At 47.3% G+C, this 16505-nt stretch overlaps 1 protein-coding gene across 1 annotated transcript; it reads right to left on the reverse strand.

Moving 5' to 3' along the window:
• Positions 1-160: 160 nt before the first annotated feature.
• Positions 161-15689, reverse strand: RNF2 (ring finger protein 2). The gene is made up of 7 exons (XM_058808629.1): positions 15675-15689; positions 7582-7670; positions 6776-6936; positions 5340-5555; positions 4264-4536; positions 3225-3396; positions 161-2549 (listed from the first exon to the last, which is right to left on the reverse strand). Exons 2-7 carry the CDS (start codon positions 7666-7668, stop codon positions 2448-2450), a joined length of 1011 nt encoding a protein of 336 aa, XP_058664612.1. The 5' UTR covers positions 7669-7670; positions 15675-15689; the 3' UTR covers positions 161-2447.
• Between the last annotated feature and the right edge of the window lie 816 nt (positions 15690-16505).

Below are 16505 nucleotides of genomic sequence, written 5' to 3' on the forward strand. Positions count from 1 at the left end.
CACTGGTGGGGCTGAGCTGCACCTACACAGCCCCAGGCATAGCAGCATGAACAAAAACACTGCCCAAAGGGGGTCCTTCATCCACCAGAAGAGGAAGCAGCACTGCAATTCCCAACAGGTTGTTGATAACATTTTTGCTTTTATTGTCAATTTGAGCATTTCAGTGGGACTTTAGTTGGATAGGAGATACTTTAGTTGGATATTAGGCTTACCCGTACGTAACACACTTTATGTACTTAAAAAAGAACATGGCTTTAAAAGGGGAAGAATAATGGCATTTGGAAAATAAAATAGTTTATAGCACTAAAGAGTCACAGTGCAATCAATGGTTTAATCAAACAACTACATTATATATATAATATTTAAAGAACATAAATATTCAGGAAATTCACTACAACATGAAAATAAAAGCTTCACATTCTCTCACGCTTTTCAAAAAAACTGGAGACAAAGTGACAGCTCCTAGACAGACTGCTCAGCTTCACAACACCTCTCTTGCTTAAGGGACTGTCCCTCCCCTCAGCTCCCCCAGGAGGGATGCTGGCACTAATCTAGAAGTTCTCCCCAGTAACTTTAAAGCGTTTAGCACAGCCACTCCCCCACCCCCCGTTATATTCCGTGGACATGCACTACAGTCTATACAGCAACGCTTCACAAAGTCAGCAAAAACAGGTTCCTAATAGCTGCCCCTCTGTGCTCTGGGGCCTGAACTCTTCCATTTCATGTCACAAAAGCCCAAGGCTCTCCAGTCAGAGGAAATAATTAAGTTACTCAAAGAAGCCTGTGCAGTTTCCACAGCGGGATAAAGCTGATCTGAACAGCAGCCAGCAGGGACACTATTTACAAGTGATAGGAAAGCCCAGAGCCAGGGAAGGGCAAGTCCTTCCCAGGAGAATCCCCCAGCAGCAGAATACTTTTGTATCACATGCCAAAGCCAGTGGGAGTCCAGGCAGGACACAGGAGGAGTGTAAACCACACACTGTGGAGTAAAGCCTGGTGCTTCCAACCTGCCACCAACTCCTTTTGCTTTGAGCCTCAGGGGAAAACAGGGGAGGGTTCATCAGCAAGTCTCAGAGCAAAGGGAGCCTCGTGGTGACAGCTTCCCTTCAGACAAGACATGGAACAGGTCAAGCTGCCCCCTCAGAGCCACAGCAAGGTCCAGAACCAGGGAACAGGGGCTGTACATGCAAATGACCAGCAGCTACCGGGCCTTACGGCACAGCCCACCGCCACGTTGGGAAACTTGAGCCTAAAAGTAAGACACTAAATGGTAAACTTTGTCAAGTACTGAAGTTGTCTTCCAAAGTGCTAAGCCATGTTTGTTAAAGCTATGGCAAAGTAACAAAAGGAGAATCTTGGAGCAGCAAACAATTGAAGTCTTCACTACTCACACTGACACTGGGAAAGGTCCCTGCTGGGGTGGCACAATTCCCCAAAGCAAGGCATTTTGATGGCTGTGTGCTGGAATTTGGGGGATTTGCTTTAACAAAAAAATTTTCTGGACAGTTCTTTACAGCACATTCACAACAGAGATCCTACTCTAGCAAACAGAGCAGGGCTATGAAACATCCAGATTTCCTTCAGTTCAGCTGTGAGGACAGGGCAACATTGCAGGAGGGGCCAGGCAGGAATCAAGACTGGCATGTCCTGCATAGGGAAGAGTTATGGGTTTGGAAACAGCCATTAAAAACAAAACCAATCTGATCAACCACTTTGCACTGAAGTATTAAATTAAGCCCAGTAAACAGGAAGGTTTTAAAATGTCAGTTTTCTCACTGCAGCTCTCTTTGGAATCCCAGAATCCTAGGATGGTTGGACTTGGAAGGAACCTTAAACACCATGTCAGTCCAAGCCCCTGCCATGGGCAGCAATACCTCTCACAAGATGCAAAACTCACCTCTGTTCACAAGAAAATGTCTTAATGAACCTTTCCTAGGGAATCAGATTACCTCTAGCTGCAAGACAATCCCAAACCCATTCTCTGCCAATCAATTCTTCAGATGGATAACAGTCACCAAATTCCAACACTTAACACATTCCTTGGCATATGCTACTATTGAACAGACTTCCTTGGCCACCCAACACTCCACACTTCACAGAGGCTACTATAACTGTGTCTGATGGAGCAGAAATCCAGATTTACCTGGACAAAACGAAGCCATTCCAAACCGGAACACTGGATCAGATATCATGCATGAGGAACAAAAAAGCATCTCAAACACTGGAATGCACTGGAGGTCATTTAGTCTCCTAGGGAAAAACAAAAAAACCCAACCCAAAGACTAAATTAAGTACAGCCCAGAATACTGTCTAGTCATATTACTGAGTATACTGAGTGCCTGAAGGCACCACGTGTGCTGTCCATGAAGATACTGGTGGTGCCTTATTTTAATATTAAAGAAGTTGTAGCTAAAAAAAGAGTTAGTTCCATCCCAGTTTCCCAGCACTTATTTGTGCTCCTTGGTGGGGGCATAGTACAGTTCCATGGGTTTGTTCACTTTCCAGTACTTCTCACTGACCAGTTCCAGGGAAAAGGACCCATTTAGCACCTAGAAGAGAACAGCAAAACAGGAATAAATTAGGTATTCTGGTATTGTGCTGAGAAACAGGCTACTGAAATCAATGCTTAAATGTGCTGGCTTGAAGGAGTCACCAGTAATGTGGCACAAGTTGTGGGGGGAAAGAATGTAAGAAAGATAGTGTAGAAGGCAATCTCACTCCTGAGGAGTTGCAGCTGCACTAATTACCAAAATTAGGAGCAGCCCTGCCCTTAACAGGCCACAGCTGTGTCCAATAAGGATGAGTGCTGTAAAAGAGTGGCTTAGCTGGGTGAGAAGGGTGTTGGAGTTTGTTGGCTGTGCTGTGAGGAAGAAGTGGAGTCGGTACTGCAAGGAGCTACACGTGAGAAATCACTGAGAAGGTATGGGAGCTTCGCACTAAGATGACAACAAGTTGCAAGCTAAAAACCACAAAGATTCTAAAGTGAAGTAACATTTTTCTCTCTTCAATTTTAATTGGAGAAGAAAAGAATGGCGTCATGGTTGGTGCCATCACTGCATTTTCCCCATTTAATTTCTATGCCTCCTTTTCTACCAACCAAGTTTTTGCCAAAAAACAACTGATCTGCTGCTAAATAAGCTGGTGCCATGAACTTCCCCTGAGCCCAGCAGTGTGTTTGGAGCAGGGGTGCAGCAGGGCTGTGCCCAGCCGGGCGCAGTGCTTACGGTGAACTGGCCGGCAGCGGTGGCGATGTAGATGGTGTACTGCTTCTCACTGGCCGTGTCCAGGTTCATCTGGTTGGACTCTCCTTTGCTCCTCAGCTCCTCCAAGGCCAGCCTCACTGCCAGGTACTTGGACAGGTGATCAACTGTGGCATTGCCTGAGGTCTTGATGTACCTGTGACAGCAGCCAAGAAGAATTTCCACAGATTTGTCAGTACTGACTGAACAGCAGCTGTGGGAAAAGCCATCTGCAACGCCCCAAATATTAAAGGTCAGCTGTGAAAAGGCTTTTAGAGACAGTTCCCAGCTGAAGATTTGCATAGATTTACACACATCACAGAGAGATGTCTCATCAGCAGACAAAGCCAAGAAAAGACCTGAGGAAACACCATACAACTACTCTCTGCTGTGAGCCAGAACTTGCAATCTGTGCTTGGACTGGATTATGAACAAAAAAAAGTCAGGAAAAGCAGCTAGCCTGCAAATCCTGCTGACACAAAGCTACTCTGGAAACTGCTGACACTTATACAAGGTTTGTTTATTCCCAAAGAATCTTAGAGTAAGTAGAAAGAGGCTGATGTAACACGATCATCCCACTACTGAACTGCAATGCTAAAAAACCTTAAAAATATCTTTATTTGTGATCAAAAGCTTAAAACAGCTTAAGATCGTATTTTTTATAATAGTTGAGCAGCACTATCTACCTGACTTGGAACAGAAAGAAGGGGAGAGTGCTTATTTGCATCTGGCCTTGGCACAGGGTGCTGAGAGAAGCTGTGGCTGCCCCTGGATCCCTGGCAGTGTCCAAGGCCAGGCTGGATGTGGCTTGGAGCACCCTGGGATAGTGGAAGGTGTCCCTGCCCATGGCAGGGGGTGGCACTGGATGGGCTTTAGGGTCCCTGCCACTTCATCCTGTGATACAGTTAAACAGGATGCGGTGTAACTGAAGTAAATTGATGTTCAGAAGCCCCAAGAAGTGATGGAAAACCAAATCATCGGGAAATAGCAGCAGAACACCAGGAGATGGCAAAGGGCCACTGACCTTGTCTGCGCACTGTCATCGTTCTCCATGAGGGTGGGGTGAGGCCTGAACACCAGCTCAATCTCACTGGCCCCGTCCATCACGGGATCTATGGCCACAGTGGTGTTGTTGTTGTCCAGCTCCAGCCCAGAGTCATCTGAGGTTTTGGTCCTCTTGTTGCTGGGCCCAGCTTCCTGGTTGCTGTGTGTGGAGGCATTGCTGCAGTGGGAGCTGTCGCCGTTGTCCTCGGCCCCGCTGCCGTTCTCAATCTGCTGCTTCTTGCCCCGCTGCAACCTGGCCACAAACAGGCACAGACACAGCCTGACCCATCCAGAATCCAGCCAGGTCACAACACACCCTCCTCCCCAGGTGAGGCATGTGCACATGCAAGCACTGAATATTTCAGAGCCATTTAAAGTTAAAAAACTTACTAATATTAATTCTTTAGTAGAGCAAGATACTCAGACAGAACTATTCATATTTTCATGTCCCTCAAATATCTTTTAGCTATGCTTTAAGACTGTTTTAACTTCACACAGTTGTTTTTCAGGCAATTGCAGACCATTATTTTCATCCAAGCATGGATTAGAATTATCACACATTATTAGAATTATCACATCCACATGTGATTGAAATTATTAAATCACACCATGCTTTATCATGCAAAGTTTGGAGCCTCTCTCCCAGCTGGCTCTCTTAGGTTTAAATGCACATCTGGAATTTCACCATGGTGTAAACACCACATATTCCAGCCTGTGAATTAAGTCTCAACTAAGCCCCAAGTCCTGGTATTCTGTGCATTTATTGGCATGTAAGGGTAGCATTTTGGTACAGGATTCATGGTGTTATGGTTTCTTATCTAAGACACGACAGCCATAATTGGGTAAAGCTAAGCTGAAGTTTCTGTCAGGCTGCCACAGAAGTTACAGGGAGTGATACAGAGATTTCTGATGGTAGATAAAAGGTTAAAAATCCTTTTGTCAAAGGTTAAAAACTCTTTTGGCAGGTACCAGAGGAGGAACAGATTCTCAAGCTCCACAGGGCAGGAGGACAGGCTTTGTATTTTTAGCCTCAAGGCAAACGAGGTGATTATGTACCTGTTCATAGCCTGAATCTTTAATCCCTCCTCGATGCTGTGACTCAGGGCTTGCTGGTTGTTGTGCTTGCTGATCCTGGCCAGCACCCTCTCCTGATGAGCCTCGTACTCATCCCGGCTCGGGTAAATCTTACTGATGAGAGCGTCGAAATTGGGGTCTGGCCGCAGGGATCTTTTGGAAACGAGCTTTTTGCGACATGTGGGACATTCTTTGTTCCTGGACATGGGCAAGAAGGAAGCAAACAACACTTAACTCTCCAGCAGTAACAAAACTCTGCCCTGTTGCTTCCATTCTTGGGCAAGGTGCTCACTAAGACTCAGTGTTTACAGTAAATCTGGAAAGGGGCTTCTGTTTCTTGACATGTCAGGTGGTTGCAGATATTTAAACAAAGATCCCAAACAGATCTCTCCCCGCTGCTTTTCTATTTTAAAGTATGTTTGAGCAAACTTTAGACTGAAGAGCTCAGAAGTCCTAAGTTCCCTTCTTCTCTTCTTTTTCTGGATAGATTTTTACCTAGAAAAAATGGATGTCTAATGGAAATTATACAGAGGCATAGTCTTAGGAGGAAATTCTTCCCTGTGAGGGTGGGCAGGCCCTGGCACAGGGTGCCCAGAGAAGCTGTGGCTGCCCCTGGATCTCTGGCAGTGTCCAAGCCAGGTTGGATGGGGCTTGGAACACTCTGGGCTGGTGGAAGGGGTCCCTGCCCATGGCAGCAGTGGGACTGGATGGGCTTTAAGGTTCCTTCCAAGACAAATCATTCCGGGATTCTATGATTCCATTTTTTCCAACACTCACAGGACACATAATTTGAAATGGCTGAAGGTCACATAATTTGAAATATATCGTTAGGAAAAGAAAGAATAAGGGAAATGAACCCCATTTTTGTCAGTAATGTGTATTTTTGTTTCACTGTTACTGGATCTAAAGGACAAAAAGAATACAAAAGAGACCTTCAACTCCTTGCAAGACACAAAATGATGAAATTATTTTTCATGAGGAAGCAATTTGATCTGTCTTCCAGAAACAGCTGAACATGGAAAAACAGGACTTGAAAAGTGTGCTGCACATTCAGAAACTCCCAGTGCACAGTGACTGTCCCACATCACCCCCGCCAAGGACACTTCCACCTGGAGTGCAATGGACTGTCTAAGCCTTCTTCCCTCCACAGTGTTCATCCCTGCTCCTGGCAGCATCCCCTTCTTGTCCTCTGGCAGTGTTCCATCCCTCTTCCCAGCAGTGTCCCATCCTTGGCAATGTCCCCTCCCCATGCCTTGGCAGTGTCCCATCCCCATGCCCTGGCAGTGTCACCTCCCCATGCCCTGGCAGTGTCATCCCCACCGCATCCTGGCAGTGTCCCTTCCCCACACCCTGGCAGTGTCCCCTGGCAGTGTCCCTCCCCTGTGCCCTGGCCGTGTCCCCTGGCAGCGCTCACGTACCCGCTCCTGAGGGCAGTGATGATGCAGTCGGCGCAGAAGCGATGCAGACACTCCTTGGTGGTCATGGTGTTCTTGAGCATGTCCAGGCAGATGGGACACATGAGCTCGCTGTGCAGGCTCCTGGGGGACACCACGATCTCCAGGCCATCTGTGATGGCTTCCTGGCAGCAAAGAAGGGAAAGGTTCTTTCCTGGGATTGAGTCCCCTCCTCATGGAGACAGTGTGTTTTACCCAAGGAAACACAGCAGAGAGACACGACACACAAACACATCAAGCACACAAAACCCCAGTGCTGCCGGCCCTGCAACACACAATAAACATAAGGAGCTGCTGGAGAGGGTCCAGGGGAGGCCATGAAGCTGATGAACGGTTTGGAGCATCTCTCTGATGAAGAGAGACTGTGGGAGTTGGGCCTGGTCAGTCTGGAGGCGAGAGGACGGAGAGGGGAATCTCATTAATATATAGAAGTATCTCCAAGGGGTGTCAGAGAACAGTGCCAGACTCTGTTAAGAGCTGCCAGTGGGTAAAGCTCTGCTGTTTGTAAGGACATAAAAGGATGAGGAGCAATGGCCATAAACTAAAACACAAGCTCCACTCAACACGAGGAAGAACTTCTTTCCTTGGAAGGTGCAGAGCCCAGAACAGCTGCCCAGGGAGTGGAGTCCCCCTCTCTGGAGACATCCCAAACCCCCCTGGATGTGCCCCTGTGTCACCTGCTCTGGTGACCCAGAGGGGGGTCTGCCTGGGGGCTGGGTGACCTCCAGAGGTGCCTCCCAAGCCCAGCAGTGCCACAGCTCTGGGATTACCTGGGGTGTTCTCTGCAGCTCGTACAGACTGAGCTCCCATGTCTTGCTCAGAGGCTGCGTCCCGTTGGTCTGCACGGCCTGAGACATGGCTGGGGAAAGAAGGGACATGGGCTGAGCACTCAAGTGGGTCTGGCTCAGGAACCTCTCCCCTCCCAAGCCACAGCAGTGTGTGTCCAGCCCAGCAGAGGCTCCAGGGAACAGCAGTCCCCCCACGTACCAGGCTCTGCTGTGTCACACAAGGATAATCCCCTGCTTCTACCACTCAGGAGAACTGGGGGAGCTGCTCAGCCGTGAACACTTGGCAAAAATCAATTCAGTTGTTAAACAAAAGTGACACAGAACTGAAGGCCAGAGAACATGGGCCACAAATGCCACCTGATGTGGAAAATATTCCTCAAACATCCACTTCCAAACAGGCACATGGGTCAGGCAGGGTCTGCTTCCTACAGCGAGTGGAAGGGCAAAATGAGACAGGACACAGCACACCAGTCAAATGTGCTCACTGGAGCACACCACGAGGGCTTTTCCTTCTTCAAATCACATCCCGTGGGCTTTCCCAGCAGAAGTTTGAAGGATACTCAAAGGTCAAGAGAAACCCAGTCACTGCATAATTTAAATAGTAATAATAATAATTTAAAAAACAGCACTGCTGTTCCATCAAAATTTTACTATTATTGTATGAGATGAGGCAAAATTACCATACAGAGTCACTGCAGATGTGAAAAAGTCTGCAAAGTAACAGAAGAAATTGTTTCTGAACAGAAAATGCTATTATGTTGGAGGAGAGGAGGCATTGCTTCCCATGACTCCAAAAAACGCCTGCCTTGAGCAGGAAAACTTATCCCAGAGAGTGGTATGTTTAAAAAAATAATTGTAACTATGTAAGTGGCAAGACTGCAGTTGCAAACCTTCTTTGTAGGTGGAAGAAATAGAAGTGCCTTTATTCCTTCTTTAAATATGGGTTTCCAGACCCTTTTATTCAGCAGCCAAATGCATTTTCTACTGGCATCTACCACATACATTATAATCTATTTTCCATTAAGTTCTCTACGAAAAGTCCCAAATTCTCTGGAGAACAAGGTTACTATATAAGTTTTAATTAATTGTAAAGGGAAAAGCAAGATAATCTGTGCAGAGTATTGGATCTACTTTCATCCAGGCACAGAAATCAGAGTTTTCTCACTTGGTATTCTCCTTCTTTTTGAGGAAGGAGGGAAAAAAAAGCCTGACATAAAATAGCCACATGCACTAGTATGTCTATTAATTAGAATCACAGAATCCTGGAATACTTTGGGTTTGAAGGAAGCTTTAACACCATCCAGTCCCAACCCCTGCCATGGGCAGGGACACCTTCCAGTATCCCAGGCTGCTCCAAGCCCTCTCCAACCTGGCCTTGGACATTCCCAGGGATCCAGGGGCAGCCACAGCTTCTCTGGGTACCCTGTGCCAGGGCCTCCCCACCCTCACAGGCAGAAATTCAGAAATTTCTTCCCAATATCCCATCTAACCCTGGCCCTCTGGCAGTCCAAACCTCTCTCTCTCAGAGCCACCAACAAGCAGTAGTTGTTTGGATTAAGGCTGTGGCCAGAGGGCCATTCTTGTCAATCATTAAGAAAACCACCTTAATCAATATTATATGGGCCCCTGCAACCCTTCAGACTGACTCAGTCTTCAGGCACAGCAAAAACCCTGAGCTCAAACTCCATAATTACAGGGTAACACATCTGTCACTGTCAAAGTCAGAGAGGATTGATAAATCGATATAATACACCTCAACAAATCTGAAGAAAACCAGTTGTGATTTAAAAATTTAAGAATATAAGCCTTGTTCCTGAAGCACTGGAAAACAGGCATTTACAGGAAAAATACAAGTAAGAAACACCCTGTCTGGAAGGCCCTTGGATCTCTTGCCTGCTCACTGGCTGGGGAATTTATGCTGGGATGTCCTTCTTCCAAATGTGCTTGCACAAAAAACTCCAGCAGACTAATATCCACACTTGTTACACACCACATCCACTTCAGAACCTCTTAAACAGAAATATACCTAATTATTTACTCCAATGTAGTCATGACTGAAGTAGGGTGGGCATTTGGATATCCCACTCCTGAAACTGTCCAGTAAAACTGTCCACTTAGAGCAGTCAGATCTGTGGGCATCCAAAGGAGGAGCTCAGCACCACCATTTCTCTGCTCCTGCCCTTTCCAGCTCATTTTTCACAGGTTTCCACCCTCAGATCCACCAGTGAGTAAAAGCTCCTTAGTCCTATTGCTGAAAAAGTGTCAGGTCTGAATATGTAACATTTGCTGAGCTCTAGCCCAGCACTAACCTTGATGGTGGTCCTGCTTGAAACAGGGAGCAGGGGACGCCATCAGGGATCCCTCACAACCTGGATTATGCTCCAAAATGCTTTGCTGGGCCTGTTTCAGCCCAGACAAAGGCCAGAGAGCATCTGCAGTGTGGTTGTGTCAGCACACCTTGAGATCAGAGAAAGGCTGGAATGGTACCCAGCAGATGGAGAGAGAACCCACAAACCCAGCTCAGGTGTGACCATAACCACACCACCCCCATTCAACTTTCTGTGATACTTTCATGAAAAAGAAAACACTTATGAGGAAAAAAATTGCATCAGGCTCTTTAAAAAAAAATTACACATATTTTTAGAGAGTATTAAAATCTTTGAAATAACTGAGTTCTGTTCCAAGTTGTAAAAGGTAAATATTTGGACTTAAAACAGTAAGACAGTCAGACCTCTATTCAGTGTGCCAAATTCAACAGTACTTTCAACCATTTCTGGGTTTTCTTCAGGATTAATTCCTTTAAAAACAGGTATTCATAGTGCAGTTACTTGGAAATTTAAAAGGTTTAGAGCTTTAAGTTTTACTCTCTCTCACACTATGACTAGTATTGGGAACAGACTGCACGTTTTCACAGAGTGCTCAACTCAATCATTCATTTCAAATTATTCAATTAAAGCATTCTGAAATGTAAGGTTTTTTTCTGGTTTTACTTGTTGGCTTAGAGCTTGATTTTAAAAAAATCCACACAATCTGGAAGACACTATGTGAAGGAATTAACCTTCCCTGCACTTCCCTGGCAGTTCAGGTAGCTTTACATCCAGCTGTAATCCAGGACAACTGGTACTAGATTATAATCTAGTATGTTTAGTATTCCCTCTGAAGTTGTGTGATGACATCTGGCTGAGGGAAAAAATAATACTGGCATTTCTGAAACCTTGGAAGCACGTGGTCTTTTACAGCTTCTCGGCTGTTATTTACTCTCCTAAGAAAGCGTTTTGCCTTTGAGGTATGGAATCTTCCAGCTCACAGCCACTCACAATTCCCTGGCCTGAGATGCATCAATGCATGGAGCTGGGCAGCATTTCCAACCTGGCTGTCAAGCTGCTGCTCCTGGCCTGGAGACACTGGAGTGTGACCTCACACAAACCATCTGCCGTGCATCTGGACGCCTCTGGAAGGGCTCCACGAATCCCATGCTGACAGAAGCGTCCAAAGCAAGATAATCCTCCTGGTTTAGATGTCAAGGGCAACAGGGGAAAATAAAGTACCAAATTAAACTGTTGATCAAACTCCAGGCTGTTTTATGAGTGTTGGGAACAGCCATGTACTTCTGGACATGACACAAAGATGTGACTGATTTTAGGTTGGTGGTTCTCTGTAGATTTAAAGCAGGAATGTGTGGAAGCAGTGAAGCACCGTGAGCCCAGGTACATCCCTCCTGTGGAGCTGAGGCTCAAATTTCAGTTTATTCTAACAAGGTCTGTACTCTGCATGCACCTGGCCTCTTCACACCACCTCCCAGATCCCTCCATCCCTGTCAATAACCTTCAGTCCTCAGTGTCAGCTCCTCATTCCCGGTTCTGTACCCTAACCTCTGAGACATTTCCTCAGCTAGAAAAACTGGAATACATAAAAATACCATGACATTTCCAGAGAACTATCTATATCATCAGTTGCCTCTAAGGAGTCCAGAATTCACCTGCTCAAACTCATCACATGTCAAACCCAAGCTATTCCTAAATTACAAAGCCTAGACTTTTTTTTTTTTTTAATCTTAAAGGATTAATTTGAAAACTTTTCAGGTTTTGGTACACACACACACACACCCACACAAAAGCAAACATTGCCCACTGTTCTAATGCTTCAGGCAGTAAGATTATTTTAATCATTAGAGCTCAAATCCTGGAACTGAGCCTTTCACATCACCTATATCTCATCCAAAGTAGTATGAAAATATGTTACAACATTAATGCCTTCTGCCAGGAGTAGAAACAAAACCCAAAACTGTTACAGGAACAGCAACTTTTCACTATTCAAGTGGGTCAATAGATCAGGCAAACACTTGACCTCAAATGTGCCAAAGACCTTAGCCAAGAATTCATATAAAGAGGAAAACAGCCAATACCAAGCTACAATTTAGCCCTGTGAAGCAACAATATTAAGCAGAACTCTGGGGGAGTGAGTAGAACTGTGATTTTATCTGCTGCTTGTTAAATTTTACGCCAAGTTTTTCATATTATCAAACATGGTACTGCATAGTATGTGTGTGACTACCCAGGTGAATTTCAAAAATAAAGTCCTTTATCTCTTAAATTAACATTAGACTTCAGAATTAATCACCAGCTGAGAAGGTGAAAAGCCAAAGTTCCTTTCTAAAATTCATTTCAGTGCTGTATCAGATCAGAACAGGAGGGATAAAGGACTGAAAACTTTTGGGTGCAAACAGAAGTAAAGCTTCAAACTCCAGAAAAGTTGAATCCGTCACAGCAGCTAAACTGTACAAACAATTCATAATATGTGTTGCCTTAGGATATTTTTAATGAGATTTAGTTTTTAATTTTTCCTTGCCCTGCTCTGCTGGCACATTTTTTTGAGGCTTACCACTCTCTTGTTGTGTCCTTGAAGTAACAGCTGCCAAAAGCAAGATCTGAGCACTTCAACCACTGAAGTGAAGTTTAATTATTTCAGCACCTCTGTTGTGACCTTTAAATTTTCTGTACATTTTAACAAAAATTCTATGAACATCCATGCACTACAATTCAGAATCTTCTGCATCTTCATAAATACTGTTGTTCTGCCAGAGGTATGTGCAGGATTCCAGGTTCCTTCCAAGAGCTATGTTAGAGAGCCACAAGGATTGTTCTCCCACTTGGCAGTGAAACCACAACCAACAGCGACAGAATTTTCTTGATGAGAACAAAAAGACAGCTTGGTTATTAATAAACAGAAAATAAACTCCCCCACAACGCTTGAGAGACAAAAAGACTCAAGCAATTTTATGTCTGATTGACTTAATAGCTGCAATAAATATATAAAAGCAAAACAGTGAATCTGGCAAGCGGGCAGCTCTCACCTAAAGCGGGGCAACAGCAAAGAACATTTTCTGCTTCAAGGACTCCCCCACAAGTAAGACTGTCCATTTTGTGAACAGTACTACAGGAGCAACACTTAATACAGTTTAAACCAATACTTACACAAAACAGTGCAATGTTATCCCCAAGAGGTGAAGAGTAAAGAATGATTAGGTTTTAATTAGTTAGCAGAGCACTACTGCTAACTCCCCGCTGTCTGCAAGAGAGCTCCAGCATCCACAAGTGGGGGGAAAGCAGACAGGGGTAATTCCTAAAATATTTCTCCACTGCAACAAGTCTAAACAGCTCCACAATATCAAATGCTGCTCATTCCTTCGAAAATTAAGAATTTAAGGTCAGCTCTGACAGCCAGTCATTTGAATCAACAGAACACCAAGCAGAAGCAAGCTGAGGCTCAACAGCATCTCTTCACCAATCTCTTTACTCTGTCTGCATCATGATTAAGCTGCTGACCTATTCAGAAAAAAAAAAAATAGGTAAAAGGTATTTAAGGTAGAAAAAGTGGAAGGAATTCCTTTACTCCAATGCTTCTTTCATGCATGTTCCTGGAGCTGGTGCTTCAGTAAGAGGAGATTCAGTGCTCCTAAGAAAAATACACCTGAGCAGTCGCAGACCAGAGTCTCATTTTTAAAGCTCATTTCCCTCCCCCATTAATTTTTTTTTTTTGTAAGCAAGAGAAAGAGTTAAAAGAAAGATGAAGAAATTCACTTAGCCCAATGTCTATTTCACATATAAGACTGATGGCTTTCCTGTAGCCTGTATTTCTAGTCAATGACAATAGAGCACTGAAAATGCCACAATTCTGCTCCGATCACCCAAGATGCCCAACCAAGTCTTTATACTCAACCCATCATCACCTTACTCACCCACTCATCACTCCTAAAACACAAAGCATCATTGACCAAGGGAAACCCATGCAATTTATTTTGTTGGCACCTGCGTATTATTTCACCTCTAAGATGTGACAGAAAGTGCTTTTCTTGGCAGCTGCAGCAAGGCTGGTGCTTCAAAGCTTTGAAGCCAAAAGCCAATAATTTTAGCCACTGAAGAAGTGAAGAAATACCTCCAATGTCTGTGTCCCTCTATTATCATAAATTTGAATGCCGACAACAATATTATTAAACACTGTGAGTGACAATTCATGGGGGCAATGGTTTAAAGATGCTCTTGATTTGTCTATCATTGCTGAAAGGCACTGTCACAGTCACACCCAGCCACAAACTTGTACCTGACACTGCAGCTCATGCTGGCCAGCAAAAATTCCTCCCATCTCCAATAAAGCTAAACCTTCCAACAAATATTTTTAATTCCAAATATACTGCTTATCCATATCCGCTGCTGTCACAGCCAGCGCCTCTGTCTTCGCTGACAGCTGAATGTCAGCTCTGAGCTTGACGTGATGTATAAGGAAGTCAAATTATCTCATTACACAAGTTTTTAATGGAAACACAGACGAATACAAACCAGAGTACCTCTGCAGGGAACTCCTATGACAAATCGAGTCTTTGTCACTGAATGAATGACACTCAACGAAAGAATTCTCCCCAAGCAATAATAATTTCACCTGCACACCAGTCACAGTTTTTCAAATGCAAGCAATTCCCTTTAATCCTTAAAAGCCCATGTGCAGTGCACAGTTATCACACACAGCTACAACCACTTCCAAACAGGGCTGGATTATGAATTATCGTACTGGAAATCATCTTTCTCTACTAGCTGTCCTCTGGATTTCTGTAGAATTAGGCACTTAATCCAATTATTTTCCATAGAAGAGGGTCTGAAAAACAAACAGCTTACAAAAATCCCGAGAAGAATATTGCTCAGTGCTCGTTTTATAGACACACGGTGCCATAGGGTTGGTGCAAGGAAGGCGAGCGATCCAGAAGAGCTCCTGCAGAATGCAAAACTTGGCAAGAAGCAAGCGCTAAATTCGTACGGGAAGCAGCGGGAGCGATGTGGAGGGAGGAGACACATCCTCGGCTCCCGGCACAGCGTCCTGCTGCACCTGCTGCCCTGTGGGAAGCGACATTTTCCCGGGAGCAGCCGGGTGGCTCCCAGCCCCAGTTTGTGAGCATCACGCCCCGCCAGCACCGCTCGGCACGGGCTGCGGGACAGACAAAAGACCGGCAAGGCCGAGCTATAAATCACACCCAGGATCGCAGCGCTCAGGGTGGCGATGCGCAGAGCCAGGGGAGCGGCGCGGGGCCGTGTCCGTGAGCTGTCCCCGGCCGGGGATGGCAGCGGCGGTGCCGGCTGCTGCTGCTGCTGCGCTACTGCGGCTGCGATGGAGCCGCGTTCTGCCTCTGCCTGCAGCTCCCGGGCTGCATACATGCACCTCATATGCATCCCTACGCGCACGCATAGGGAGATAGCTGCGTGCATATAGGTATGTGTGTACAGATGGATACCCCGGCTGCTCCGGGCTCGGCAGCCCCACGCTGGCCCGGGGGGCTGCTCGGTGCCCCGCGGCCCCGCAGCACGGCCGGGTTGGGGGCAACGGGGGCTCCAGGCTGCCATGGGGCCGCTGGCCACGGCTCCTCCCGGACACCCCGACCCCCGCCCCGCCGGAATAGCCCAGCAGCCGCCCCGCCGCCTCCCCGCCCGGGGTCAGCCCCGCTCGGACACCGCGCCCAGGCACCCGCGGCTCCGCACCCGCCCCGGTCCCGCGGGGACAGAGAGCCCCAGCCCCGGCCTCGCGCTCACCGCCCGCCGGTGCCGCCTCAGTCCGTGGCCGGCGGTGCCGCCGCAGCCCCCGCAGCACAATATGGCGAGCGGCAGCTCCGCAATGGAGCTCGGGAAATAGAGGGGAGTTACATATTCATGGCCGGGGCTGGGCAGGGGGAGCGCGGACGGGGACGCCGCGCCCGGGCCGCCCCTCGCCGTCCTCCGCCTCCTTCACGGCCGGGGCGCAGCGGGCGCTGCCGGGGCTCCTCGCTGCTTCCCCCGCCCTGCCCACACCTCCAGCCCCGCCGCCAGTGCTCCGTATCCTTTTCCCTTCCCTTTCGTTTCCCGTTCCCGGGATGCGGCGCCGCGTCCTGTGGGGCTCCCTCCGCACCACTGCCCCTCTCCTTTGACCGCCCTCCCCGGCCAGGGGTGGCTGAGCTGCGCCAGGAGAGGCTCAGGTCGCACATCTGGAGGAATTCCTTCCCGGAAACGGGAATTAGACATTGGAGAGGGCTGGCTGCCCGAGAGGCGGTGGAGTCACTGTCCCTGGAGGTGTTTAAGGACAGGCTGGCTGTGGCACTTGTCCCACGGTCTGGATGACAGGGTGGCGTTGGGTACAGGTTGCCCTCGATGGTGCCAGCGGTGTTTTCCAGCCCCGGTGCCTCTGTGGTTCCCTCAGCCAGCCCCGGGGCCGGAGGGCGGGAGGGTGGCGGGGCCGGGCCGCAGCGGGGCCGGCCCGAGCTGCCCCCGCTGTCCTCGGGGAGCCGGGTGAGCCTGCGGGCCGCAGGAATGGCGCGATTGCCACCTCATTGCCGGCTCCGCCACCGCGCTGCCCCGGGGATGAATGCACGGCCTCTGCTGGCTCTGCTG

The sequence above is a fragment of the Ammospiza caudacuta genome, chromosome 7 (genome assembly GCF_027887145.1).
Source record: "Ammospiza caudacuta isolate bAmmCau1 chromosome 7, bAmmCau1.pri, whole genome shotgun sequence".
Classification (NCBI taxonomy): domain Eukaryota; kingdom Metazoa; phylum Chordata; class Aves; order Passeriformes; family Passerellidae; genus Ammospiza; species Ammospiza caudacuta.

Bases quoted from the DNA above. Each gene is read 5' to 3' on its own strand.
- RNF2 (XM_058808629.1), bottom strand. From the start codon at position 7,668: ATGTCTCAGGCCGTGCAGACCAACGGGACGCAGCCTCTGAGCAAGACA. The intron at 6,937-7,581 runs GTAATCCCAGAG...CTTTGCTGCCAG, and splicing joins AGCTGCAGAGAACACCCCAG to GAAGCCATCACAGATGGCCT. The intron at 3,397-4,263 runs GTCAGTGGCCCT...CTGCTGTCACAG, and splicing joins GATGACAGTGCGCAGACAAG to GTACATCAAGACCTCAGGCA.